General features: G+C 39.1%; 2 protein-coding genes across 2 annotated transcripts in view; one reads left to right on the plus strand and one right to left on the minus strand.

The window, feature by feature from the left end:
* The window catches only part of LOC5579176 (nucleoprotein TPR), a 42,471-nt gene extending 36,307 nt beyond the window's left edge, over window positions 1-6,164 (plus strand). The window contains exons 6-9 of the mRNA XM_021854827.1: window positions 4,642-5,090; window positions 5,151-5,392; window positions 5,448-5,577; window positions 5,640-6,164. Coding sequence (XP_021710519.1) covers window positions 4,642-5,090; window positions 5,151-5,392; window positions 5,448-5,577; window positions 5,640-5,845 — 1,027 coding nt within the window. The 3' untranslated portion in view covers window positions 5,846-6,164. The remainder of the gene's footprint in view (window positions 1-4,641; window positions 5,091-5,150; window positions 5,393-5,447; window positions 5,578-5,639) is intronic.
* Window positions 6,160-27,058, minus strand: LOC5579179 (DNA repair protein complementing XP-C cells homolog). The gene is made up of 5 exons (XM_001664224.2): window positions 26,682-27,058; window positions 20,094-21,483; window positions 17,681-18,760; window positions 17,348-17,516; window positions 6,160-6,507 (listed from the first exon to the last, which is right to left on the minus strand). Exons 1-5 carry the CDS (start codon window positions 26,909-26,911, stop codon window positions 6,215-6,217), a joined length of 3,162 nt encoding a protein of 1,053 aa, XP_001664274.1. The 5' UTR covers window positions 26,912-27,058; the 3' UTR covers window positions 6,160-6,214.
* Window positions 27,059-27,999: the final 941 nt, after the last annotated feature.

A 27,999-nucleotide genomic window follows, 5' to 3' on the forward strand; every position in this document is an offset into this window, starting at 1 on the left:
ATGAATTAAGAGTTGCGCGAAGAGTGAAACCAAATCTACCTATCGAACTGTCCGAGCAGCCCAGCAAAACAGAAAGGGGGGATTTTTTTTGAAGACGAAGAAGAACAAGCATTCAAAGAAGTCTCTTCGCGCAACTCTAGGTATATAGACTCTGGTAGTTGTATCTTTTACTTGCTTCTATCTTTCCACTCTTTATCTATAACAGTTGATCTATTCGTTCATAGCATTTGCCAGAATTAGAGACGGACACAAACCCGTTTACCTACGCTTCCATTTTTCCATCATTATAGCATGCCTTTCCTTACGTTTGATACATAGGCAGTCTGCTAACCAAACAGCAAGCCTCTCTGTCATAAATTTGCCACCCCTACACTTTCTTGCATAAACTGGCATAGACACAGTGGTGTATACGGTCTACTGTGGGAGCCAGTTTAATGCATAATCAATTCCTCCCTCCTCCCCTCATTGGTCTGCATTCTGACTGGCAGGCGCCATTTTGCCTAACATAGAAGATCACCAGCACTTATAAATTCAGGGTGTCTGTTAATCCCAAGCATTCATCCGGTTGGTTCCTTGACTAAGTGCAGCTGATCTGGCGATACTGGAGTAGCAACCACGAGCGACCAATCAAGCTCAATTATCGACGTCAGGACCTATCGTGGTGCTAACATCGACTCTGACCACTATCTGCTGCTATCTCAAAACTATCCGTCGTTACCGACGGCCGCCACGGTATGACCTAGAGCGCCTTAAGCTACCGGATGTCGCAACTGCATACGCGCAGCATCTGCATTACCGGAAGAGGGTGAGCTTGATGAAGCCCTTCTTGAGGACTGCTGGAATACAGTGAAAGCAGCCATCAACGATGCAGCTGAGAGAAGCATCATCGGGGACGGGGGACGGAGTCGACGGAACGATTGGTTCGACGAGGAATGTGGGCAGATTCTGGAGGAGAAGAATGCAGCGCGGACGGTCATGCTGCAGCAAGGGACCCGGCAGAACGTGGAACGTAATAGGTCTCAAGAAACACGCAAGTTCTATCAGAAGCAGGGATGCAGGGATGAGGATGGGAGCATCCTGACGGACGAATGTGAGGTGATCGAAAGGTGAAGCACTTCGAAGAACACCTGAATGGCGCTGAGAGCACAGGCTATAAATGTCGAGACAATGGAGGAAATACCTTCGTCAGTACTGCGGACGATGGAAGTAAGCCAGCCCCCGCTTTGAGAGAGAGGTTAAGGATGCCATTCACTAGCTCAAGAAGAATAAAGTTGCTGGTAAGGATGGTATCGAAGCTGAACTTATGAAAATGGGCCCGGAGAGGCTGGCTATTTGTCCGCACCGGTTGATAGGCACAATCTGGGAAACAGAACAGCTTCCGGAGGAGTGGAAGGAAGGGGTAATATGTCCCATCTACAAGAAAGGCGACAAGTTTGATTGTGAAAACTTTCGAGCGATTTCCATTCTAAATGCGGCCTACAAAGTGTCATCCCAGATCATCTTCCGTTGTCTGTCACCTGTGTAGCAAACGAGTTCATGGGAATTTATCATACCGACTTCGTTGACGGCCAATCGACAACAGACCAGATATTTACTGTATGGCAAATCCTCCAAAAATGTAGTGAATACCAGGTCCCGACGCATCACCTTTTCATCGGTTTCAAAGCGGCATACGATCGACCACATAAAGCTATGAAAAATCATGGACGAGAACAGCTTTCCCGGGAAGCTCACGTGACTGATAAGAGCGACGGAAGGTGTGCAAAATTGTGTGAAGGTTTCAGGCGAACACTCCAGTTCGTTTGGATCCCGCCGGGGACTACGACAAAGTGATGGACATTTGTGTCTGTTGTTCACTATAGCGCTAAAAGGTGTTATGCGAAAAGCCGGGGTACGCTTTTCACGAGATCCAGTCATTTCGTTTGCTTCGCGGATGATATGGACATTGTCGGCCGAACATTTGAAAAGGTGGCAGTCCTGTACACCCGCCTGAAACGCGAAGCGGCATAAGTTGGACTGGTGGTGAATGCGTCCAAGACAAAGCACATGCTAGTAGGTGGAGCCTAGCGCGACCGGGCTCGCCTAGGAACCAACGTTACGTTAGATGGGGATACGTTCGAGGTTGTCGACGAGTTCATTTATCTTAGATCCCTGCTGACAGTTGTTAATAACGTTAGCCGTAAAATACGAAGATGCATCATCAGTGGAAGTACAGTCTACTATGGCCTCCACAAGAAGCTGCGGTCAAAAAAGATTCACATTGTACCAAATGTGCCATGTATAAAACACTTCTACAGTTATCAACGAAGAGCTTTCTTTGCCAAAGTTGCCATTTTCGCATTCGTATATCGTGTGGCAGGTACGATGACACTCTATGCTCAGGAAAGTCAAGGAATTTTCCATTACGAAAAGATCCTGGACCGACCGGGAATCGAACCTAGACACCTTCAGCATGGCTTTGCCGCGGACTCTAACCACTCGGCTTAAGACCCCTTATCGCTCGTAAGACTGGTAGTCCTCTACGGGCATGAAACGTGGACGATGCTCGATGAGGACCTGCAAGCACTTAGAGTCTGCGAACGCCGAGTGCTTAGGATGATCTTTGGTGGTGTGCAGGAAAACGGTTTGTGACGGCTAAGGATGTACCACGAACTCACCCAACTCTACGGCAAACCTAGTATCCAGAAGGTTGCCATAGCTGGAAGGTTATGATGGGCAGTGCATGTTGCAAGAATGCCGGGCTGCAACCCTGCAGAGATGGTGTTCGCTTCCGATCCGGTTGGTACAAGAAGACTTGGAGCGCAACGAGCTAGGTTGGTGGATCAAGTGCGCATCGATTTGGCCAGCGCACGCTATGTCTGAATCAGACGATTATGAAAATCGAATGTACATCGGGTTTTTTCTCGCTCAGAGTTTAGTATTTGGGTTATATCTTCATAATCGGAAAGTTTTAAAATATTTCATCGGTGAAATTTTGATTTTTTCCAAGTTTTAGCCATTTTTTATACTAAATCCCATGAAAATCAAGTTTTCGACGCATTTCCGCCCATACAAAATGTATGGAAAAAAATTCACCGATAGAATATTTTAAAACCTTCCGATTATGAAAATATAGACCAAATACTGATCTCTGGCGAGAAAAAATACGATGTACATTAGATTTTTATAATCTTCTGGTTCAGACATAGCATGCAGCGTGGAGCAGAACCGAGTATGGAGAGATACGGCTACGGACCGAATATTGTGGCGTGAAATTGTTGATTCAGTGTTATCTGTTTAGATGTAAACTAAATAAATTAGGATGAAAATGAATGAATACCGATGAAAATTAAGGTGATTATAAAACGAAGCCAAACTTTGAATTTTCAAGTGCACAAGACGAGAGTATCTGACAACAGTTCGCGTTGAAAACCAATCAAATTGCTTGTTTACTGGTGGGGACCAATGGGATAGATTTTCTACGCGGAGCGATGTTTGGTTCTCAAGTCTTGTGCTCTTGAAAATTTGAGGTGTGGCTTCGTTCTATAATCACCTTAATGCTCTAATTCGGTGTGCTATGTACGTCTATACCACTAGGCGTAGTATGCTAGTCCGTTGTCTAGTGTGGTGCATCCTTCAAAGGGCAAATCTTCTACTGGAAGCATTAACGTGTTGGTGTCCCTTACTCCAACATTCCACGTCTAAACCATGGAAAGCTTGGCGTCAATTTCCTCCATCAGCAATTGTTCTAGCAAACCGAATTGTTGAATTGACAGCTCTTCAGTTCTACCAGACAATGACTGGTAAGGACAAGGACAACTTCGAGGTAAGGACTTGCTTTCAAGATAGAAGAACATTTATCCGACACGGTTGAAGATCCTTAGTAATCCATTGAAGCAACTTTGTAGGATATAGTTCATCCTTCTCAATAAAGAGTGGTTGTCGAGCAAACTTGGTCAAGCATTCAATTCGACACGCGCAGGCTTCATTTCTGGAGCGTATCAGCGATCGTCAAGGTTTACTCGTTTTTCATCGCGTGTGAAGCTACTCGAGATCAATTAGACAACAACTGTTCTCGTAAATTGGTTAGCGAAACCGATTCGTCCAAGCAGGTAACTTGCAAAGTGCGCGTTGAATCGATTCGATCCTTCGCATTGCTGTAGACTTGCTTTCAGGCTTGTCCACGATACATGCTACCTGAAAGTCAATGCGAGTCCATGATATCTTCAGATCTTTCATATGGATTGCGTGTTCGGTAGTCGATACTAAACTAAGAAGCAAACTCTGTTTCAGTGAAGATGTAATGTTAAACAAAGATGACCCTTTCCGATACTCCAGTAGATGTTCTGTTTCCATGATTTTGACTATCAGTCATTGCTGTGGCGCCTTCTAGTGACTTCAGGTGATCTAAGTCATAACGTGGCGGACGTCGGTACCGTGCATTGTTGATTAGAGTCGATATCGGGATTATCGGATGCGGCATTGAATAACTACTTTTGAGCGCTGCAATTCTATAAGTTTGATTTTAAAGTATGCTTGTGATCATCTTGGGTTTTCAAATTATCTATGATATTTTTGACATTGCCATTTAGTAAAAGCTTGGTTTTGCCTAGAGAAAAACGAACTACCGCATCTCCTGACCAACACGCTGTTCCGCTTCAGTTTCAGCGATGCCGTCAGTTCGCCGCACCCGCAAGTTCCAAACGCTCGGTTCACCTTCTCGGAAACGGGCCGTTCCAGTGCCAGCTCCGTAGCAGAAAGCCATCAAATGCTACCGGCCGGTATCGACGATACCCGTATGGATCTCTCGCAGCTGGACGAATCCGGAGTGGCTAGCGGAAGCGGCGCCACAGGACGCAGCGTACCGAACACTCCCTTGCAAACCTCACCGAGCGAACATGAGCGGGCCGTTATCCACGGGGAGGTGGCCGTTCCGTCAAACAGTAGCAACGAAGCCGAACAAGCTGGAGAACAGCTGGCCCCATCGGGCAGCGATATCTCGATACCGGCCATCGAAGAAGTCGGTCAACAGGAGGCAACGGAGGGTCCTTCCGGTGTGAGTAGCGAAGGGGAAAGTCAAGTTCCGGAGGTGACGGTTTCCGCCGCGGAAGGTTAGTTGGACAATCTTGCGAGTCTTTCGGCGATTAGGACATGTTTTTTCCCCTACATAGATGATGATGATGACTATGACATCACCGAGTCGACCACGGTGGAAAGGGCTGACGTTGACCAAGCGGCATCTACTTCTGAGGCTACTGCCGTACAATCCGGCGAACCCATGGACGACGACGATATGGAGGACATTGAGGGTGAAGATCGAAATCGCAGTGCAGAGGCAGGAGCGGATGAAGAATCCGGCGACGGCGTGACTTCCGAAGGCGAAAAGCCAGGGACGTCTTCTACCTCAACTCCGGTAAGTTATTATGAGTAATATCATCCTTTTTGAATTATTATTTGATTGATTGCAGATGGAGGAAGGTAGCGAAGCCGAAGTCCTGCCCACTCCAAGCACTAGGGCCCGAGGTCGTGGGAACCGTGGAAGACGGTTTGGCGTACGTGGTAGCATTCCAAGATATACGGGACTGAATGAAGGTCGCTGTAAGTACTTCTGTGACTAACAGTTGGGGAACACTATGGTATTCTATATCGTATAATTCCAGCTCTTAATCGTGCGGGTCCATCCTCAATGCATCAGCAACGATCTCCGATGGGAAGTCCCAACAGAGCATACCAACAGCATGTATCTCCGCATCGTCACCAGGGGCAGCATCTTAGCTATGCACAGCAGCAGCTTAGTCCACCGATGCGTCGGAATACCCGTTCCAATCGGGCCAATCGACGTTCAACACCGAACTATCGTCCCTAAACGGCTGTCTTGCAAACTAAGGTCGTTTGCATAAACTTACCGAGTAGAATATTTATTAGAAAAGACGCTTCACCACCTTTGGAAAGATGACAAGTAAGTTGTATATTTTGTTTTCTCCAAAACGTATTGATTGATCATTGTACAAAACCGCATTTGTATGGCCGAGTTTCGAAAGACGATCGATCACTTACAATTTTACTTATTTTCCTCGAGTACAACATTTCCTGTAACGACACCCTATATGATGAGACTCGTTACAATAGAAGTTTTCTGGGATGTCATTGAATTAAAATAATTAAAATAAAACTATTGAATTCCATTCAGATCGAGACCAGCTTTTATTTTCGATGACATACATGAACCGTAAACCTATCCAGAGAGATTATCGAAGTTGTACTTGTTCTGGAGCCTTCGGCGAATTAGCAAACCTTTGATCAGCTTCTTCCAATTACCATACACCCGCTTTTCATACTTTTCCCGTTCTCGCTTCTCTTCCTGCTCCTGCTCCTGGTACCAGGCGTCCACCACGATATCCTTGTACTCCTCGCAAACCACGAACCCGTCGTACACCGGATGGCTACTTCCGCCGTGGAAATCGAATCCTGTCACGGCCTGGGCACAGTCGATGCCCAACTTCTTGCAGATGCGGTTCAAACTCGGCACTATAGGGGGAAAGAAAACAAAGGGGTTACTATTTGGTTCCTTGGATTTGCAATTTACAGTCACCTCACACAGTTATGGATTAGTTAGAGGCGAACATTGTAAGATCTTTATTTGAAACATTAACATATTTGGCATATCGACCATTTAACAATGTTTAATTAAGAACAGTCGCATTCTCAAAGAAGAGATAAAACTCTATTTTTGCTAAATGTCTATTATAAAACTGGTAGCGACTAAATTCTTGAAAAATATGAATTTTAGAGATTTAAGCTGAAAAAGACAGAATCTTAAAAGAGAACAAATGATCTTGAAATAAGGTACCGTGGGGCAAGTGGGTAATGGATTTCGTATAGTTGGAATTCTTCAAATTCTAGAGACCTTAAATTAAAACAAATGAGGTTGTGTATGTTTTTTAGCTTGACTCCCACCAAATATAAGCAATATTCTGAAATTGATTTTTATGTAAAATTGAAGAAAAAAGTTCAGAAAAAGTTTTTGAAAGATGTCTCCTTACTTTTCACATGCCCCACAGGTGGGCAAGTGAAAAGTTTATCGTTTTGACCAATAAATTCTAAAACTAACAGTTACATTCACGATTTATATTACTTTTAACATTTGTTAAGGCGTCCCAATGAACAATAACATAAGTAACATGTAAACAAAGAAAATTTTATTCTTGTTACTTAAATTTTCTTCTGTTCAGTTATGATTTTTGAAATGATTCGACAACATTATGACTGCAACATTTCCAATGTTAGTTCTTACATCATGGGACAGCAATTGCATTTCTGCTCTGTAGAATTTCCATCGCTCATTATTCGTTTTTTTAAGAAAATCGGATATGACGTCAGATAACTGTTCGAGAGAAATCAAACGAAATCCTTCAATAAAGTACTTAGAAACTTTTTTATGTGGATACATCTACACCCCATCTTTATGTTTTGAACTAGCTTTACACAGACATTCCACATAATTTCCGTGCGTTCTCTTATATTGAAACTTTTCAATCAACGTCTTCCTTTTAATCGGCTGTCCGAAGTAAACATATTAATATCGTAATATTTGGCAACCTATTTTTAGAGAAGTTGCCATGATAATAGCTTTTAACGCTTCGAGTATAGTGTTTCTTAAATTATAAGCACGTTCTGTTGTTCTATGATAATTGGGTCCTAAAATTTTTAATGAAATCTTGTTTTTATTTAATAGCACGAAAAAGCATGTTATTGTAACTATTTTAGCAGTTTTTCCCGCTCAAATAATGGCTATAACATGTTTAAACTTTAATTTAAAAATTTGGTTCATAAATGAACCTTGACACTTTTGATCATGTTTGACGTTCGCTTAGTCGACAAAAACACCACAGGGGTTTTAGTTCGACCACTGGGGTTGTACCTATCTGACATTTCGTAATGGACACGGAAAACAAAATACACCCAAAATTTGAGTTTAAGCTAAAGGATGTGACAAAATCCAAAAAAATGTTTTTTGGGCTTAAACCAACGGAAAAGATTAGAAAATTGAGTAAACATGTGTTTTTGGCCTAAACTTAAGCGTTTGGCACTAAAATTGGGACAGGGCTTTAGGACCCTATTGCGAACTTTTTACCGTGAAGTTCCCTAACTCTGCGCAGCTCCTAACTCTGCGCACTTTCACCAAAATCCACCAAAATCTGGTAAAATACTTACATTTTTGTTCAAAATTTATTTTTCATGTATTGCTACAATAGTAATAAAAAAGCACACGAAGAATTTTCTTGACAAATTTACGTTCGTTACTTTGATAAAAAATAAAATAGCTTTAAAAATATTGAAAAACTTTCAAATTGACTGCCCGTTAGCAAAAATGCTAAGGGAGTACCTCATCACTTAAGTCATTTGAAGCAAATTAAAGAGAATAAATTTTCGATTTTTAGTACGTAGGCTCTAGTTTATTTATCGAGCAATCATCACTGATAAAGTGCAACTTATTTTCTCTCCATTTTCTTATTCTTCTTAAGTGCGCATAGTAAGGAACCATTTTTCAACTATGTTCCTTACTATGCGCAGCAGTTATAAAACGTTATTTTCAACATACAATCAACCCTCCAGAGGTCGATATTGAAGGGAACCATCGACTTGTCGACACCATCGAGATATGGAATAGAAATGCTTAGGAAAATTGTTTGAGGGGACCATCATGGTAAGGGAAGATTAAAAAATGACCTCCATCATATTTAAAGGATTTCTACACTCCGTCTCCTCAATCCCCTGTCGCGATTGTCACATTTTCATAGACTCCACCTTCCCGTGAACGATGGACGTAATTTTTAAATGCTCCCTAACCAAGCAATAAAATAATTTTGATTTTTTGTATAGTTTCATGAGTCAATATCGAGTAATGGGACATCGAGGTTTAATCGCATTTGCAACATAGAAACGCCAATAAAGTGCTGTTATTGATCTGCAATAGGAATCGTTCATTAATTACGTCACGCTTATACAGAGCGGCGATACTTTTCGATTGAGTGATGAACACTACATTAAGAATGGATATACCCTTACGCTTAAATTATTCTTCGTATTTAGTAGAAATGTTCGGGTTTCACATATAACAAACCAGCACCAGGTTCTTATTTATTTTCTTCAAACCCGGATCCGACCCGAATCGAGACAATAATTTGATACCAAACCCGGACCCGAACCGAACCAAAGAAATTTTTTGTTTTATATTTGCTAGTGAAAATACATAAACAGTCAAAGCTTATTTTCCCTTACACGCCAAGGGTGAACGCAAAAAAGACATAGTTTGTACCCTTTTTGTATGTTGGTTTAGGTTTTAGAAAACTAAGTTAATTAGGGGAAGACGGGGTAAGAGCGCCCGCCGGGGTAAGACGGACCACCTTCAGTTTGGCATGAAAATGGCAATTTTATTAAAAGTTCACCAAGCACTTTCCATTAACACAAGATTTTTTACTTTACGGAGCATTTAGTGTGATATATACATCAAATGTTCCATAACAAATGTCAAAAACAAAGTTTCTGTTCGTCGATATTGAATTTGATCTAAATTTAACAGATGCTCACTTAAGGATTTCGGAAGGGATTTTTTTGGAAAAACATATTAAATTACCCGTCCATGCTTTAACAGAAATGTAAAATATGCTTCGGTGAAGTGAAATATGAATTGTAAATATTAAGCTTCGAAATAAGGCCATAGTTGTGAAAATTGCGCAAGTGGGGTAAAACCGACCACTGTTGACGGGGTAAGACCGCCACCCCTAATTTATGCTAAATAACTGTATAAACCATTTTAAAAGTTGTAACTACGTTGTACATTAAAGTTCAAGTAAAATGATATCAATTTTGTGAAAAATACAAGCTTAATCCGCATATTTTTCCAAAATATTGGTGTTTCAAGGTAATAATAAGTATATGTTTAAGTTTTTTGAAATAATTAACCCTAAAAATGATTCAATGTCCACGTTAATCAATGTAGAATTCATAAAACATTTTACTTTTTAGAATTACAGGGAACTGATATATTTTTTCGCAAAATTGTGTACGAAAATCGTGGTGGTCGCTCTTACCCCGTGGGTGGGCGGTTTTACCCCGTCGCTAAAAATAATCGTGATAAGACAGCACTTTTTTAAAGCTTCGAGATATAAATATTTTTTAGAAATACAACCCCTGTGATATTTTTTGATCATGCCTAAGGCTTCAAAACACGACATGCTGCGTCGAAAAAGGATTTATTGATTCTTGATTTTGACATATGAATTAAATTGCTTAGGCGGGCGGTCTTACCCCGTCTTCCCCTACATGTTTTGGAAGTCATATGATGATTTCGATTGTTTTGAGAGTTGCACTTAATGGCATTCAATTGAATTATAGATAAAATTCACTTCACTTAGTAAACTTGTGTTAGAGACATTCCACGCTCCACTGGGGACGTAAATCCGTATGAAGCAAGAAAAAGTAGAGAAATTCGAAGTTTAAATGCTAGTAATGCTATTAGTAAAACACTTCAACGCTTCAACTGTTATAAAGAATTTATCGAGTGCGCAGAGTTAGGAACCTAAATGCGCAGAATAAGGAGCATTGCAAAAATCAGTGCGCAGAGTTAGGAACACGGACACCCTTGAGAAAAATTAAAAATTTGCAATAAAAATCATTACGTAGTGAAGCTTTTATATTTTTTCCTTATACATAAGATCAATAAGTATTTGCTTCCAAAATTTCAGAATATTGTTTTTTTGATTTCAATTAATTACAGCTGTTTGAAATTTGAAAAGCCTTAAGTGCGCAGAGTATGGGGCTTTCACGGTATATTTATAGCTACCTAAAGAGAAAACACAAATTCAATATCTAATGAGAAACTTTTCACTTGCCCCACGTGATTAGAAAATTGACAGTGTTGCAATTTGATTATTTTTATTTTTTTTATTGCAGTTTAAAACTGTCAGAGGCGACAACTTAGAAGTGGTACAGAAACTTATTTTTCGCATCTTTTTTCAACTGAAAATATTAAAATAAGATTGCACGCCGCCAACTTGTTACGGAGTACTAGTTGACAGGTTAACAATATTTCTTTCTATTATGCAATAATGGCTGAAAAATCTCAGAAATCTCTTACCTATCGTAATGTTCTCAATGGCCTTAAAGTTTTACGCATGAGTTTAAAACGTTAATTCAAATATTCAGTAAAATATACCAATTATTTTCACTTACCCCATTTACCCACTTACCCCGCGGTACATTACTTATAAAAATAAGGATTCCTCAAAGATTCCAACCAAACAACTCTCTGAGTTTATTGCCAAGAATGTTGTATGGAATTCCTCGCGACTTTACGTTAAGTACTTGTTTATGTATTTGTCATGACTTTCTCAAGATATTTCATCAAAATTGAATTCAAGTATTTGCTCCATGTTTCCATCAGTGTTACTTCGATGATTTTTTCAGAAGTTGATCCAGTGATTGTTTCATGGACTTCTCAAAGAATTCTTCCATGATTTTTGTTTAGGAAGCTTCCAATAATTGAACCAGATTTTTGTCTCAGAGAATCTTCCAAAAATTTGTTTGTTCATACAGTGATTTGTTCAGGAATTCTCTCAAAGATTCTTACAAAAATTTTAGAAAGAAAAGGCAGCACGAAAAAAGAGTAGTAGGTAGCTGAAGCTTCCCGGTCAACCAGTCAGTGATTTTCGATAGCGATCGATATAGATTCGTTTTGAACCGTTAGCGATCGCCATCGTTTATTAAAAATCTATAAAGAATTATGAAGACTGGTTGGTCGGGTTAGGACAGCATGAACCGAAACGATATGCAGAAATTTTATGCAACGGTTAATAGAGGGGGGAACACCCGGCATTGCACCCGTTTTCTTCAAAAATCTCTCAGAAGAACGTACCCTTCCCTTAGAACGCCTTATCAAAATGTCTCTAAATAATGGAAAATTCCCAGAAGCGTGGAAATCCTCGTATTTGGTGCTTGTTTTCAAATCAGGTACAAAATCTGACATACGGAACTATCGCGGAATTGCCATTATTTCCTGTATCCCCAAACTCTTCGAATCTCTCGTGAACGACAAAATTTTCCAGCAAGTAAAAACCCAAATTACTTGTAGGCAGCATGGCTTTTTTAAAGGCCGCTCAACATCTTCCAATCTGCTAGAATTTGTATCTTGCATTCTCAACGCAATGGACAATGGCAAGGACGTAGAAGCCCTCTACACTGACTTCAGTAAGGCATTTGACCGAATCGACATACCCTTATTAATCTTCAAATTGCAAAAAATAGGAATGGAGCCAGGACTCTTGAGTTGAATCCAGTCATATCTATCAGATCGGAAACAAATCGTGCGCTTTCAATATAAATTATCAGCACCCATTTCTGTAACCTCTGGAGTACCCCAAGGTTCTCATTTAGGCCCACTTTTTTTTATTTTGTATGTAAACGACATTTCCTTTTTACTTCGAAAAATAAAATTTCTTATATATGCAGACGACATGAAGCTCTTCATGGAAGTAAGTAATTCTAGCGAAGCAGAAGAATTCCAGAATGACATTAACTTATTCTTCACTTGGTGCAAAAAAAGTCTACTCCAATTCAATAGCATTTAGTTGAAAATATGTAACACCTCCAATTGAAGTATTTTTAGGAAATCAAGTAGTGCAGAAGTGTAAAATTGTAAGGGATTTGGGCGTAATCCTAGACTCTAAACTCACTTTTGTAGAACATTATAATTCCATAATAAACAAAGCAAACAGCATGCTTGGGTTCATTAAGAGGTTCAGTAACAATTTTCAAGACCCATATACTATTAAACTATTGTATATTACATATGTAAGGCCAATTCTGGAATATTGACACCTAGTATGGAACCCGTACCATGTCGTACACGAAGAACGCATAGAATCAGTACAGAAGCAATTCCTTTTATACGCCCTTCGGAAATTGAATTGGACTGTACTGCCACTTCCGTCGTATGAAGCACGCTGCATGCTCATCAACTTGGAAACACTTAAGCAACGCCGGGAGTTCGCAATGATTCTATCTATAAACAACATTACTTCGGACCGTGTAGATCAGTGTTTCCCAAACTTTTTTGACTTTCGCCCCCTTGAGACCAATATTTTCTGGAATCGCCCCCCTAATACGAAATTTGAATAATTCTCGCATACTCTGAGATAACGCCCTAAAAGCCATTGGTAGCCACCTGTGTAGCTCGTTGTTTCTGAGCAGAAGAAGGAATAAGCATCCAAACCAACATCACGGGCAGGTAGATAATGATCCTTTCTTCCCCATAGCGTTGTTAAATAGCATGAAAATCCATTCAAATCCTCAGAAACAACGAGCTACACTCATGGTTACCAATGGCTTTTAGGGCGAGATCAGAAGTTATGCGAGAATTGTATTAAGCGTTAAACTTACGTTGAAGTATTGATCAATATCTCATCATATAGTATACCGAAAATTAATCACATTTAAAGGGTGTAGCAGTCGGAAATAATGCTTCAATAAATATATCCCAAAACGGGTGTCTTCCACTTGTATATCCATAAAAAAGGCATGGAATATCTATCATATGCATCAAATACTTTTGTATTAATAAATCTATCATCCTGGCATATGTGCGATCATCGTAAAAGTTTTGGCACACTTTCTGCTTTTTTGTCTTAATGTACCTTAATTTGTAAAAATAAATTTACGAAATTTTGGGTAATACATTTTCGGTTGATCTGGATATAGCCCAATCTATATATAAAGTATAAAAAAATGGGTGAACCCAGACTTCTTTCAACTCTTCATTCACTGAAATATAACGTTCAATTTAGATTTTGTTTTTAGTCTTTGCTCCATGCAATTTTATGTCGCTCAGGCCTATTTCTGAGTAGGGTAATCCCCCCGGGGGGCGAATTCGCCCACTTTGGGAATCACTGGTGTAGACTCTGCTGCACTTCTTTCTCAACTAAACTTCTACACACCCTCTAGGCATTTAAGAACAAGAAAATTATTTTCAGAAAAATCATGCAGGACGCAATACGCTCAAAACGGACCAATAAACCGTATGATGCGTCAGTATAATGTTCATTGAAAATTCATTGGCATTACTATGTCCAAAGAGCAGCTTAAAATACGACTAAATTACAATAGAAGTAATCCATAGCATGTAAGAAAGTATTGTAATTATTGTATGTAGTCTACCTATGCTTGACGAAATAAATAAATAAATAAATACCGAACCAGTGCCTGCCATTAAAACGGCGGTGGCTGCCAGGTGGAAGGAGCACTTTCAGCAATTGTTGAATGGTGATAATGAAAATGTAGCGAGAAATTTTATGAACATAGATAATGTCGACCAAGCTGTGGATCCACCGACCATATGACAGGTTAAAATGGCTATCAGCGAGCTGAAAAACTGTAACGCTGCTGAAAAGGACGAAGATCCCGTTCGAGCTTCTTAAGCACGGAAGTGAGCAGATTTACCAGTCGATCCGAGTACTTCTGAAGGACGAAGAAACGGCCACCGGCAGGTTGAATGGCCTCATATACCCGCCAATCCACAAGAAGAGAAACACACAGAGAAATTACGCTGCTGAATGTGGCCTACAAAATATTGTCGTACATCCTGTTTAACAGACTCGCTCGAGAAGTCCTTCTTCGGCGAATAGCAACCTGGTTTACGTGAGGGACGCTCGACAATGGACCAAATGTTTACCTTGCGAATGGTTCTAGATAAATCCCGGGAGTAGAACTTGCAGACTCACCATTTGTTTTAATTTCAAGGAGGCGTACGATTCAGCGAAAATAAATGAGCTGTGGCAGATAATGTCTGAACATGGTATTACGAACGAAACTAATTAGGTTGATACGTGCTACGCTGGATGATTCGAAATCAAGTGTCCGGATTACAGACGAGGGGGCTTTAGGAGATCTGGCGTGCAGAGAAATGGCACTATCATCACACGGTCGCGCATACTAGTTGGCTTTGCGGACGATATCGACCTCATTGGAAACGATTGCAGGCCTTCGTGCCTTCGTGGGAGACAGCGAGGATAGGCCTGATAATTTATTCTACCAAGATAAAGTACATGGTTGAAGGCAGAAATATAGGTAGGCTTGGTGGTGTAGATACTGAGGTAGTGTTTGGTGGGGATGTGCTCGAAGTCATTGAAGAATTTGTTTACCTCGTAACACTTGTGACATGTGACAACGACGTTTCTCGTGACGACGTGTTGCGACTGCGAATAAAACCTTTTACGGATTACGTAATCAACTTAGGATCCGCAATTTGAAATCGGAAACAAAATTCGCCTTATATAAAACATTGATTTTTCCCAAACAACCAGAAGTCGCATGAAAGTACACGTAATAACTCGTTTATTCATACATATCACATCAAACCCGCAAAACGCGGTGGATAAAATCGTCAGATTGATGCGTTTCCTCGCATAAAACACTTTTTTCTGAGTTTATTTGAACATTTTGTTTCGTCTCGTAAACTCGTACAAAGTAAGTCGCATCAATCCGTAGCAGCTGTCAAGTCAACATTTGTTATCATAAGTTAAGTCGCATAAGATCACAGATTAGATCGGTAGAAAATTCATATATTCGCATTGTATGCTGTTATTCATCACATAATATATGCACGTATATCGCCTCCACTTTTATACGTAGAAGGCCTTTTCGCGACATCTTATAAGTGAAATTTTGCACATACAAAGCCTCCAGATGATTTCGTTATACGTACATTTTGGTTGTCTGGGTTCCGATGGCTCTCTACGAGTACGAAGCGTTGACGTTGAATAAGGCAGACCGAAAATCCTTCGATGTTTTCGAGCGTAAAGTGCTGCGAACAATACTCGGTGGGACACTAGATACTGTTATATACTGTTACTGTTATTTCGAGATTCTGTTGGCTATTTTTAATGGCGTTAAAAACGTCCATCTTTGGATTCCGAGATATACTAGTAAACCTTAAACGAGTGATTTGCATTGTAAGTACTAACACTTTCATTGACAATTTTCCCTTCTTTCCTAAGTAAATTGTTGGCATTACAACTGCTAACATTGTCATCAAGGATTTCCCGTTCTTTTGAACACAAGCTATTCTTTTAAGTAGCATTACTTATTTTTCTAATTTACTTTGATTTATGCCAAACGTCCGTTATGCTAAATGACCATTATGTGAAACAACTTTTATGCACAGCGACTTTGTTTCGAATGGCTTTATGCCGAACGGGGAAGACCTATTTTTTTCCACAATTATCTTAGGAAATCCACCAAGACTTTCAAAAGAGCAGTGTTGACATGCTTAAGTTTTTCGTGCAAAATCACTTAATCACACTCAAGCCGTCAAAAATGATTTAGTCATAAAGCCTTTCAAACGCCGAATGTTGTTGCTTAATTTAGAACAGATTACTATAATTCTACCACATTAACAAGGAATAATTGCTTTGTGTGAGTAAACTGTGGAAATATGAGACAAATGAGTTAACTCATTCATGATTTTTTTACTGCTGGGTTGCGTAATTGACTCCTCACGCATGAACAATTTCAATTGTGAGTTATTGAGAATTTTCAGAGTCCCTTGCAGAAGTTCACCATTCACGATTCTGCAGCGCAATCGGCCAACCTGAAACCAAAGTCCGTCACGACCCCATTTATGTTTTTGGATAATTTTTCTAATCACGAATTTTAAAGTAATAACAATTTAAATAAAGTAAAGATTTCGACGAAAATTTGAAAATTATCTATCTTAAAATCTAAGAGTTCTACACAAAAACTGTTTTCAGCAAACTTGTACATCTTGTCAAAATCTACAACTTTGCTGAAGATACCATGAAGCTATTCCTTCAATGAGCCTATGCATGCTATAAAACGTTTGACTTTTACTGTGCGCTCTGTTTTCAAGTTGCCCGTGAGAGAGAGCGAGACAGCACCAACACACGGCGCACAGTAAAAGTCATAAGAACAAAAGAATTTATGACAAAATCACTTTAGTCAAATCGTTACTGCTTTTAAACTCGAGATTGGAAAAATCACTTAAGTTATTTCTGATGAACTGTGAAAATTTCATTGAAATCGGTCCATAAATGACTCAGATATAACCCTCTAAAGTTGATCATTTTGTATGGAAAGTTGCAAATGTTTTGTTCAATACTGTATAATACAAGTAGTAACTTATCGTAATGTCACGAGGAATAAAAAAGTATAATTATTCTCATAGAAATGTCTGGTCATATTCTCTGAGAACTACCAGCCCTGAAATGACCAGTATGCCAAATATCAATTTTACCAAATGACCCGCTTCCTTTTCCAACAATCTGTGTGGTGACCGTATTAATTTTGTACTCACATTGCAAGTGAACGGTTTTCTTCGGCAGCATGCAAGGTTTGAAGAGTTCTACATTGCCGTACGCATTCCTTGGCACAATTCCGTCCTCGGCCGTCGGCGGTTCGTAGTCCTGGGTTTGCCAATAGCCGAAAAGCTCCAGAGGCTGCGCTGGCAGCATTTGCCCGGAAGCCTAGCAAAGATAATGAGATAATTAACTTAAACATCTAGGAGCTGATGTGGGATTCGAACCCACGACATTTTCATGCTAGATGAGCACCTTGCCAACAAAGCTACAGAACCACTTGGTGACTCAGAAGGTTACAAGTTTCCGAGTTCTTCTTAGAACAAACTTACCCGATCGTATTTGGGCCGGGCGTTGACGACCTTGTACGCCGTTTCGAACAGCTTGACCGTGCGGGCTTGCTTGAGCCAAATTTCCCGCGAATGAAGCGTCTGAACGCACTCCCTTGCGTACACTGGCTCGTCCTTGATGAAGCCCAGCGTGGGGGCATCGGGCGGATAGATTCCCTCGAATTTGAGCAAGTGGCGCTTCAACGCGTAAAGCGGATGGTTTTTGTACTCGCTGATAGTTTTGGGCAACGGTTGCTCCATCAGAGCCTGATTCAGGGTACGGTCTTCCTCAATGTCCCGGGCCGTACGTTTTCCCCTGAACTTGGCCAGCGTTTCCTCCAGCCAGTCATCCTCAACGCGGAGCTTTTTGGTGGTTGTGGCATAATTTGGACAATAGCGAGCGGAAACGTCCTTGATAGTGCCGTCGTTGTTCCAGGCGAGGATGTAGACCAACGGGGAAGAAGCCTGCTTAACAATGTGATCCAGGCAGTGCACTTTGGCGGCCTCAGCGTCGATCGGGACCCATTGTTCTTCCTCTTCGGCGTAGACCTCGATCCAAAGATTGATGCCGGATTTGATCTTGGTTTTGTTGTCATCGGGAGCGTGGCGGACTTCGTCATCCGTTGACAACACTCGACGGTCCAGCCGTTGTTTGAGCTTCTTGTCAAATATTTCAACTTTGAGTATTTTAGGGCTTGGTTTAGGAGCAGCACTGGATTTTGCTTTATCAAGCTTTGGTGATGATTTTATTGCTTTAGTTGTTACAGCTTTCGATTGCTTGGCGTCTTGATTTGCTTTTGAGTTACTTGGTAAGGTCTTGGGCGCAATTTTACTCTTCGTTGTAGATTCTGTTTTTACCTCAATTGATGTTTTCTTCCCGGATTTATCCTTGTAATCTTTACGAATCAGAATAGACGAAGGAGAAGCAGAAGCACCAGGAACTGGAGATGGATTGTCATTTTGCTTCGAGGTCTTTGGCTTAGATGGCTCGCCGATTGCGCTGCTTTTATTTTGCCCCTGGCGTTGTTTTCGAGTTTTTCGTGGTGAAAACATGTTCACTTCTTGTAACTTAGAATTAGAGACCTGAAAGTAATAATCAAGTCAATTTAAAGCTTAATTTATGTAATTTTAGGTGTAGGGAGGGACGGGGCAAGATGAGCACCCCTCAATTATGAGACTATTGAATGAATTTTATTAAAATAACGTCATACACTGTTGAATTGAAGTTAATCCAACTGCCATCATTGATAATTTTTTTAGAAATAATAAGAATTTGAAAATATGGATAAATTATCATAATTTGTGAAAATATTGCATTTTCTTATAACAAATGACCAAAACACAATAAGAATTTTGACGTCTAACAATATTTTGACCAAATTTCTGATTCTCGGCCAACATGGCAAACCTTTTGGAGAGTCTTTTAGTGTATAAAGAAAAAAAATTATAAAATTTTTGTTGCAGTGCTTTACTTGGTTCAAGTTATTTTTATAAGTCGGGGCAAGATAAGAACCCCTTATGGAAATAGGAACATTATTTGGAAATCATTCAAATATGCTTAGCAATGCTTGGACTAGTTGCTTTAGCTCTATTACATTTGCTGATTAGCTTGTATTCATAAAATTGAGTCGTTATATAGTCGTTTCTCATCTTTTGCTTCTATTTCTAGTAAAATAAAACAAGTAATGCATTTATATCTTCTAACTGAGAATGGATTCAACAATTTTCTGCACAAACCAAATTTGAAATGCATAGCTTGATGCAAAATATACGATGCTTATCAATAATAACTTATTGATAATTAAAAAAATGCTATTTAAAAGAGTGCCCTTCTTGCCCCGCAGGGGTGCTCATCTTGCCCCGTAGTGTATTTAAGCCACCTGAAAAACATCTATTTTATTTAGTCATTTCATTCAATCAAATTTTCCTTTTTTTTGAACCCGTCATGTTTATGGGTGATAGAAAACATGTTTATGTAAAATGTTCCATTTTATTTGCAATAAAAAATAATGGCCACATTCAGTAAAATAGGTTTATCCTTAAGGTGCTCATCTTGCCCCACCCTACCCTAGATGTATTCAACCAGCTAAAATCCATGAAACCACGTATTTGATCCTTCAAATAATAGTTTTGTTGCCTGCAACTCCCGGAAAATTTCATCTTATTCAGTCTACACAAAAATGTAATGAGAAAGATCACATAAGACATTTTTTTCTGAGGGTTATAGGGGGAAGCCATGTAAGCTCGGGTAAAATACAGAGTAGTGTATGGTCTTTCGATTCCGTGCGGTGAGCGACGGAACCAAACCTAATCGTATTCGGTTCGGTTACAAAGAACCGTACTGCTATAAATGAAATCTTTCTGATCCTAGTTCTTCCTTTGGATCATATTTCAACAAATTAACATTGAGACTTACCTTCGAGCCAGTGTTAGATGTCTGATTTCTTGCATTCCGAGAAGCATTCGTTTTTGGTTTCTTGCTCGGCACACCAGTCGAATCGTCATTGCCATCAAGCTGAGGTATTTTCCCCAAGGCATTGCTAGCTGCTTTCTCCTTAAAACAACGCTTTCTTTTTATCTTTTCTTCGCCATAATCGTGATCAACTTTCGAAGATTCGACCTTTCCACCCTTTCTAGCACTGGAAGCCTTGGACACCTTGGACGACGAGACCGTCTCATCCTTCGGTGCATCGAGTTTCGTTTTCGACTTAGTTTGATGGAGCTCGGCTTGGGGTAGCTTCTTCGGCACCACCACCAGCGACATGACCATGCGACACTGAACTCCGATGGCGCGCAGCAGAATTATGAACAACAGAATGTAGTCTCGCTTGCAGATGGCCGCCTTGGTCAGCATCTGCAGCCGCAAGGAAGTCTGCAAAGTGGGTAGCTTCTTGAAACGACAGAACATCCGCCGCTCCTTGAGGTCCATTATTTCCTTGAAGAACTTGGTGATCTGTTCGAAGTATTGCAGATTGGTTCTGTCTTTTGGGTAGCACTTTTGCGACGGAATCATGGACAAAGCCAACTCGAGTAGTTTAGAGTCGTTCAGGACTGTGTTAACGTAATTTCCGTGTGCAATTGCCATCACGATGTTAACCTTATGGAGTACTAGTTGATTTTCACGCTTTTCCCGATTGATCACTCGTTTGATACATGCCTCGATATCGAACTCATTACACCGCTTCTTTTTTTGTGCTGCAACCGGATTAACATCCAGGGTTATCTGAACATCCTGTTGAGATCGGGGTTCCTCCTTTTCTTCGACATCCTCCCAATCCGAATCCGAATCGTCCTTCTTTCTCTTGGATTTGGAAGACTTCATAGGTTGGCTGCTCGTTTCTTTCTTATTATCTTCTCCCATGGCCAACAGATCTCCAATATCTAACGCTGAGTCGTTCTTGGATTCTTTCCCTTCAAAGGACTTCAGCTGTTTCTTGGCATGCTCAATGTTCCGATTAAACTGATCCAGTCCTTCGAAGTTGACAAAGCTCTGCGAGCTTTTGTTAATCTTTGCGATGAGATCTTTGTTGGCTTTTCGATTCCTGTCCCCAGCCGAATCCTCTTTGTCTGATTCGCCTTTATCGGACTCATCTTCTTCAGAGGAATCCGATAACCGTACCCCGGCATTGCAATTAAACTGTGGTACATTTCCGGAAGGTTGCACAACCGGAGCTTGGCTGAAGAATTCAGAGTTCAGGTCCAACTGATCTGCGTCGACAAAATGCTCGTCTCCACTGCTGTCGGAATCAGCTTGTTTCTTCTTCTGGGCCGATGCTGATTTAGGTTTCGGTGCAGCTCGAGGTTTCCTAAAATATGACACTCTTGTATTGAACATATATATAAATTAAGGGCTATTTTGATGCAAGTATATAAAAAGTCTCTTGTTTCAATGGAATATCTCTAAAGTATCTTTTTCAACCAAAATAGTCTCTAAAGTCACAGTTCTTCTTGCAGTGAATCCTGGTGCATAATTCTAGAAGCTCCAGAGAAAACTTCAGAGACTCTTACGCGATAATCCTCCAGGAATTTCCCAGGGAAAAGCTACAGGATTTCTTGTACTGACTTTTCAAGAGATTTTTCTGGAATACTTTCAGGAGTTCCTCCATGTATTTCTTTTGAGATTTCCTGCAAACTCTTCTAGAGATTCATCCAGGGATAATTTTTCAACGTATCGAGAATTTGCTCTACGAAATCGAACACTACTACCTCCCCTCTAGTGTTTACAGGAATTACTCTGAAAATTCTATGATTTCTTCCACAAATTTTTCAACTTATTTTTCCAGCCATTTCTCCAGTAGGTACTCTAACATATCTTCCAAAAACTTATACAGTTCTCACAAGAAAAAAATTCGAAGGTACTTTCTAGGAAAGGTTCTTAAAATAGATTTTGAAGAAACACGTTAAGGGATTTTTCCCAGAAACCATGTGAGAATTTCTCAGTGCCTAGACCAATTTCCCAGTTTTTCTTCCAGTAGGAATTGTCATATGAATTCCTTCAATTCTTGAGCGGTGTGTCTCATGAATGGCTCCAAAACTTCTCCAGAGATTGTTCCAGGATATCTATTAAGAGCTCTTTCATTCTAAGAAATCTTTATTACGTTTCTCTAGAGTTTTGTCTAGGAATTTTTTCAACATTTCGTCCACAAAAAGCATCTTCATGGATTTCTCCAAATTTAATTTAACGTTTCACACCAGCAAATACCACGGGATTTACTCCGATCATTGCGTTCGATATTTTTGTAGTTTTTTTTTAGTAGGTACTACAGGATACTTCAGGGACTCGATTGATTATTTTTTCAATAAATATCTTAGCAATTGAGCTAGAAAATAAAAACCTCAAGAATTATGAATTTCTTTCAGAGATCCTTTCAAGAGTTCATCAGGAATTTCTTCAGAAGTTTCACCTGAGTTTTTTTTAAGGAATGCCTTCTGGATTTAAAAAAAAACTCTTGAGACATCCCTGGAAGCATTCCTAGATGAATTCTTTGGCAAATTTCTCAGATTTACTGGAACATGAAGGAATCTTGAGAGCAGTCTCTGAAGTAATTTCTGAAGGTGTCTTAGAATCACTTCTCGAATACTTATTCATAAAGACTCAAGTCAAAAAAGTATACAAACTTACTTTATCGATCCAACGTGTTTTGCAGACGAAATTCTACAGGTTTCGCTCTGAACCAACTTGATTTTTCACTATTGGAACGTTTAATTTTCGGACTTAAAAAACGACGAAAGTAAGATTTTCAACTTTCTCAACCTAACCACTACTTTCGCCGCCCCGCTGTATGGAGAGACAAAGTGACTTAACCACGAATCAAAACAAAACACTACTTGAGTCGAGTCACTGGTAGAAAAACGTCGCAAGTAACTGAATAAAACGGCTTATCATTTTGTCATAACATTATTGTGTGCAATAATAGGAGTCCCATAGTTTTCGAACACGAGCTCATTGTATGCAAAATTTAAGCAATGTACACGTCGAAAAAATGTTAAAAGGGTGATTCATTTTAAAACAGTTTTAGAAGACAGGTTGTAATTCTTCTGAATTAATTTTCTCAAAACCGTATTGAAGTTACTTACGTCGATTTGAAAAAGTAATCGAGACTTCCTGGTTGAAATCTTTAAAATATATTGAACGACCATTTCAGAGGAAATTCTATGAAATTAGTGGAGGCATCGCTGGAAAAAATACTTGTTGGATGCATGAAGATGTGCTAAACGTAAATCATGGACAAAATCCTAAATCGATGGGAAAAAAAACACTTAAGGAACTTCTGGAAGACTCAGACTCCTGGATGATTGAGAAATTAGTAAAAGTGTCTTTAGTGAAATTCCTGAAGAGAATTATGGTGAAATAAAACTTCAAAAAATCCCAGTCAAATTGTTTAAAGAAATCGACCTAGATATGCATGGAGATCATAAGAAAGCCGTTAAGGTGAAACATCTCGGAATCCAAAGATGGCCGGCACAATGGCCGACTTGCGCCCCTACTCATGTTTTCAAAGGCACTAAACTAGAGAAATAATTTAAAAACGTTTCTGATCTTCTTATTTTAAGCTTTTTTTTTTGCTAATGCACAAAGCTAAAATAAAAAGTGCACGGTTGTTGGATGCTTTTTTTCGCTAGATTTGTGCCTTTGAAGTTTTAGTGCAATCTTAGAAGTGGATTCCAGACTGTTTCACCTTAAACAATTAATAAATGAATTCTGCAGAAATCTTCAAAGTAATACTTGAAGGAAATACAGGTTAATACCTGAATTTGTTTCTTATGATATTCCTGGAAAAAAAACGATTGTGAAAAAATGCAAACAGTAATACTTGTAATGTCGTTTTTAATGCGACAATACAATGTTTGTAAATGAATATCTGGCTCTTATCTTCCCATTCCTGGTTGGTCTCTTTTTGGTCTCTATTTCCAAGCATGAGGTCTCTTATGTTACTATTTTAAGACATTCAGTCCCTACCAGTCCTGTATGTATGACACCTGGTGCAACATTATAGAATTTCTTCACTCATTACTGGAGGAAATCCTTAATAAAATCTTTTTCAGATGTTTCTTTTAGAATAGTTACAGCAACGCCTCCAGGAATCCCTCCTGCAATATGGACCGATGCATGAGTTCACGAATTTGACGTTTGAGCAATGCCAAATTCACTGGTTACCATGGCCACATAAATAACACGGCACCGCTGAAATGTCAAATAGTGAACACGTGCATTGATTCATTTCTCCAACAATTTGTCCAGAAATTCATGCGGACATCCCTTAGCTTCTATATGAAATTCTTCAGCACTTCAACTATATAATATAGTTATATAATAAATTTCTCGGGTATTATCCAAGGATTTTTTCAAGCTGTTTTCCAGTTATTGTTCCACCGATTTTTCCAGTTTACACGGAAAAATTCGCTAAAGTATTTTTTCAGTTTTTTTTTTTTAATTTGTTTGGGAAGTTTTTAAAGACATATCTCAAAGATTTGTTCTCATTACCCAACTGTTCAGCTGTTGAGATTTTACCGGAATCCATAAAATGATGATAAAATGAGTTTGTAAGGTTTCACACCAGCAAATGATACAACAATCATTTCAGTAGATGCTCCGATCATTTCGATCACAAGTTTCTTTAGGGATGTACAATGTTTTTTCAAGAAATTCTTTCAAAAAATCCTGCAAGATATAATCCTGGAATTTGATTGACACTTTTTGCAATAGTTATTTCATCAATTTATCTAGATTTATTTTCGAAGATCGTTGCAAAAGTTTGGATAAAAATCCCTGAATTTCAGAAAGGTATTCTTAAATAAACTCCTGGCTGAAATCTTGAGCGAAAACTTTGTAAGAATTTTCAAGAAATCCTGCACTTTTATTTGCGATTCTGCACTTAAAGGGAGCCAGTTAACAATACAATTTATAATACCTGAATTTAATGAATATAATTTAGGAGAAAGTCATACAAAAGAGGCATACAGTAATACGAGCAGCACTTCTTGTTGTAATATCTCGAGAAATTCCAAAAAGCTGATTTAACTATCATTAGAGACACGTATGGTCCATTCATTCGAAAAAAAAAAAACAATTTCTATCTCCTGTTTTCTGTTGAGTTTGTTTTCTTGGTTACCAGGGCTGACTATTTTACTGTATGTATTTTTTCCATGGTTTCCTCCAGAAATCCTATTTCAAATTCATTCAGATACTTTTCCAAGGTTTCCTTTAGATGTTACTCCAAAAATTTCTCCAGAAGTTCATATAATGATTTTTTAACAAACTTTTAAAAAAATTGCTCCGGAACTTTGATCAAACCTTCAAGAATAAATCAGGAGTTTCTTAGGCAAATCCTTTAAGGATTATTTCCTTCATCCATCGATTTTCCAAAGATTATCTTCAAAATTTCCTCTCTAAATCATTTTTCTCAAAAGTTTAATTTATATTTTTTCAGACATTACTTTCTAAGAACTTTTAAATGACTCCCGAGTTTCCTAGAATTAAAAAAGTATTCGGTTTTTCTATGATTTCAGCCAGAAATTTCTTTAAAATTAGTTAACTTAAGGAATTATCCCAGAGATCCTATGATTCCTTCAAATTATTTATCTAGGAATGTGTGTAGTGAAATGCCAGGAAAAAAAAGAAAAAAAGAAAATCCACAACTAATCTCACATGAAACTTTTGTTGAAATTCGTGATGACCTCCGGAAAAAAATCTAGATAAATTGCTAAGATTACATATTGGAAAAAATAATCAAAATTCCTGTCTTGAAAAACAATATGTGTGTAGGAATGGTCGGAAGAATTACTGGAACAATTCTCGCGGAACATTACTAAAGGGGAAACCAGTGGGATTTTTTTTAAAGTGATTTCTGTAGAAATTACTAAATGCACTAGTTTTGAAATGTTGAATAATATTTTGTAGAGTTGGGAGTTCTTGGGAGAATTGGTGAAGAACTTTGTGAAGTATTGCTGGAGAGATCCCTGAAGGAGTTCAAAGTATCTATTACAGAAGAAACCCCTGGAGAAATTACAAGAAGGACTTCTGAGATGAATTACGCGACAACGCGTACAAATTTCAATGACGGCCTACTTCGCCTTAAGGCTAAGTAGCCCGTCATTCGTTTTGGCAACAATGATGACTTTTCAGCTTGCATATCAAAGTGATAATACTCAGTCTTGCTAGTTTATATTGACTTGAAAAAGTATCACTGTACGCGCTAACATGCATAAAGTATGCTGATACTTTTACAGCTGTGTCAGTGCACAACTAACTGATTTTCTTTGATTCGAAATCGTGAGATGAATTAGAAACAATCACCAACGACGCGTATAAATTTCAATGACGGCCTACTTCGCCTTAAAGAAGATTCATACTTTGGAAACCTTCCATTAAAATTAGAGATTTACATTAAAATAGAGACCAAATCTCTAAAAAGAGACCTGTTACCAGCCCTGGGTTTTTAAAGTTGTAAGACACTCACTCGCTACCAGCCCTGATATAATCAAACTTGACCATTCTACCCACCTGATGGAATTGGCGGTTTTCTTTATAGAAATCCTCCTCGGTACATCATCGTTATCGCTAGCTTCACTGTCCTCCTCGTCGTCTTCCGAGGATTCCCGGAGCTGAACCCCACCGGATGTTGTTGACTTGGTGCTGCGCCCTTTTTGGGCAGTTTCCGGAAGCCATTCATCTTCGCTGGCGGAAAAATCAACTGCCTCTGATTCACTGTCTGACATCAGCTCGTCGCTCATTTTTCACAATGCTATGTTGGTCTTTTTCAGTACAAAATAACATTACATAGACTGAAATTAAAATTTTCACACATTTTTTGCACAAAAATGTCGTAAACAATCACTGACAGCAAGCTTTCTGCACATTTTGTTTACAATCTTTTGTTTTGTGCATGTGTGAGTAATCACTGTGCCGAGAAGAAGGAAAATTCATTCGATGAATTTAGAGGACAGTGCTCATTTCAGCTACAATCGTTTGTGCCCAAGGAATCTATGACATTTGGTCGAATGACATTTAGTCGAATGACGTTTGGTCGAATGACATTTAGTCGAAAGTACATTTGATCGAATGGACATTTCGTCGAATGGACATTTGGTCGAAAAGAATTTTGTTGCTCATAGAAGCATATGATATTTTGTTAAAAGGATTTTTAGTCGAAAATTTAGTCGAATAGGTCTTTTTCAGTTTATTTTACAGAGTGTAGTTTTGGCGATAAAACTCAGTGATAGAATCATTGGAAAAGGTGACGGTCTGTATAGTCCTATTACTAGAGGTTGCATATGCTGGTACAACATGATAGACTGCAAGAAACCTGCTTTGGTGTATTGGTATTTCTTAGACAAACTTCTAAGCTTCAATATGCGACATGCATAATTATGGAATTTCAGTTGATAACACAGACTCTCCCACAAACTCGACTTCTTGCGTTGGGGGCGTTACTTGATGTCATTTTTCTCATTCAAGCTTATTCTGCGGGTCGGATGAATCGCGACAAGTTGATATCAAATGAAGGCAAATCAACTTGTTACATAGGTCAACTTGTCTCACCTCACACAATACACAAGATTAACACAATTCTCTTGTTTGATTATTTTCCATTGAACCAATTATCAACTTATTATCAATTGAATCCATCGACACCGTTTTCAAATCCACGTGTTTACCCAAGAAATGTAATGTAGCTTGGAGTCACAATTATAACAATTATAGTAGGAAAACGAATTATATAGGTAATACTTTGAGTTCACTTCGTCAAAATCGTTGGAAATAAAATATGCAGACAATTCAAGATGACGCAATTTTTCAATGTACATCTGTATCAGTTCTA

The sequence above is a fragment of the Aedes aegypti genome, chromosome 3 (genome assembly GCF_002204515.2).
Source record: "Aedes aegypti strain LVP_AGWG chromosome 3, AaegL5.0 Primary Assembly, whole genome shotgun sequence".
Classification (NCBI taxonomy): domain Eukaryota; kingdom Metazoa; phylum Arthropoda; class Insecta; order Diptera; family Culicidae; genus Aedes; species Aedes aegypti.

Coding starts and splice junctions, on each gene's coding strand:
- LOC5579179 (XM_001664224.2), bottom strand. CDS start 26,911: ATGAGCGACGAGCTGATGTCAGACAGTGAATCAGAGGCAGTTGATTTT. Junction 18,761..20,093: donor CATCTAACACTGGCTCGAAG/GTAAGTCTCAAT, acceptor TATTACTTTCAG/GTCTCTAATTCTAAGTTACA. Junction 6,508..17,347: donor GAAAACCGTTCACTTGCAAT/GTGAGTACAAAA, acceptor TTCCCCCTATAG/TGCCGAGTTTGAACCGCATC.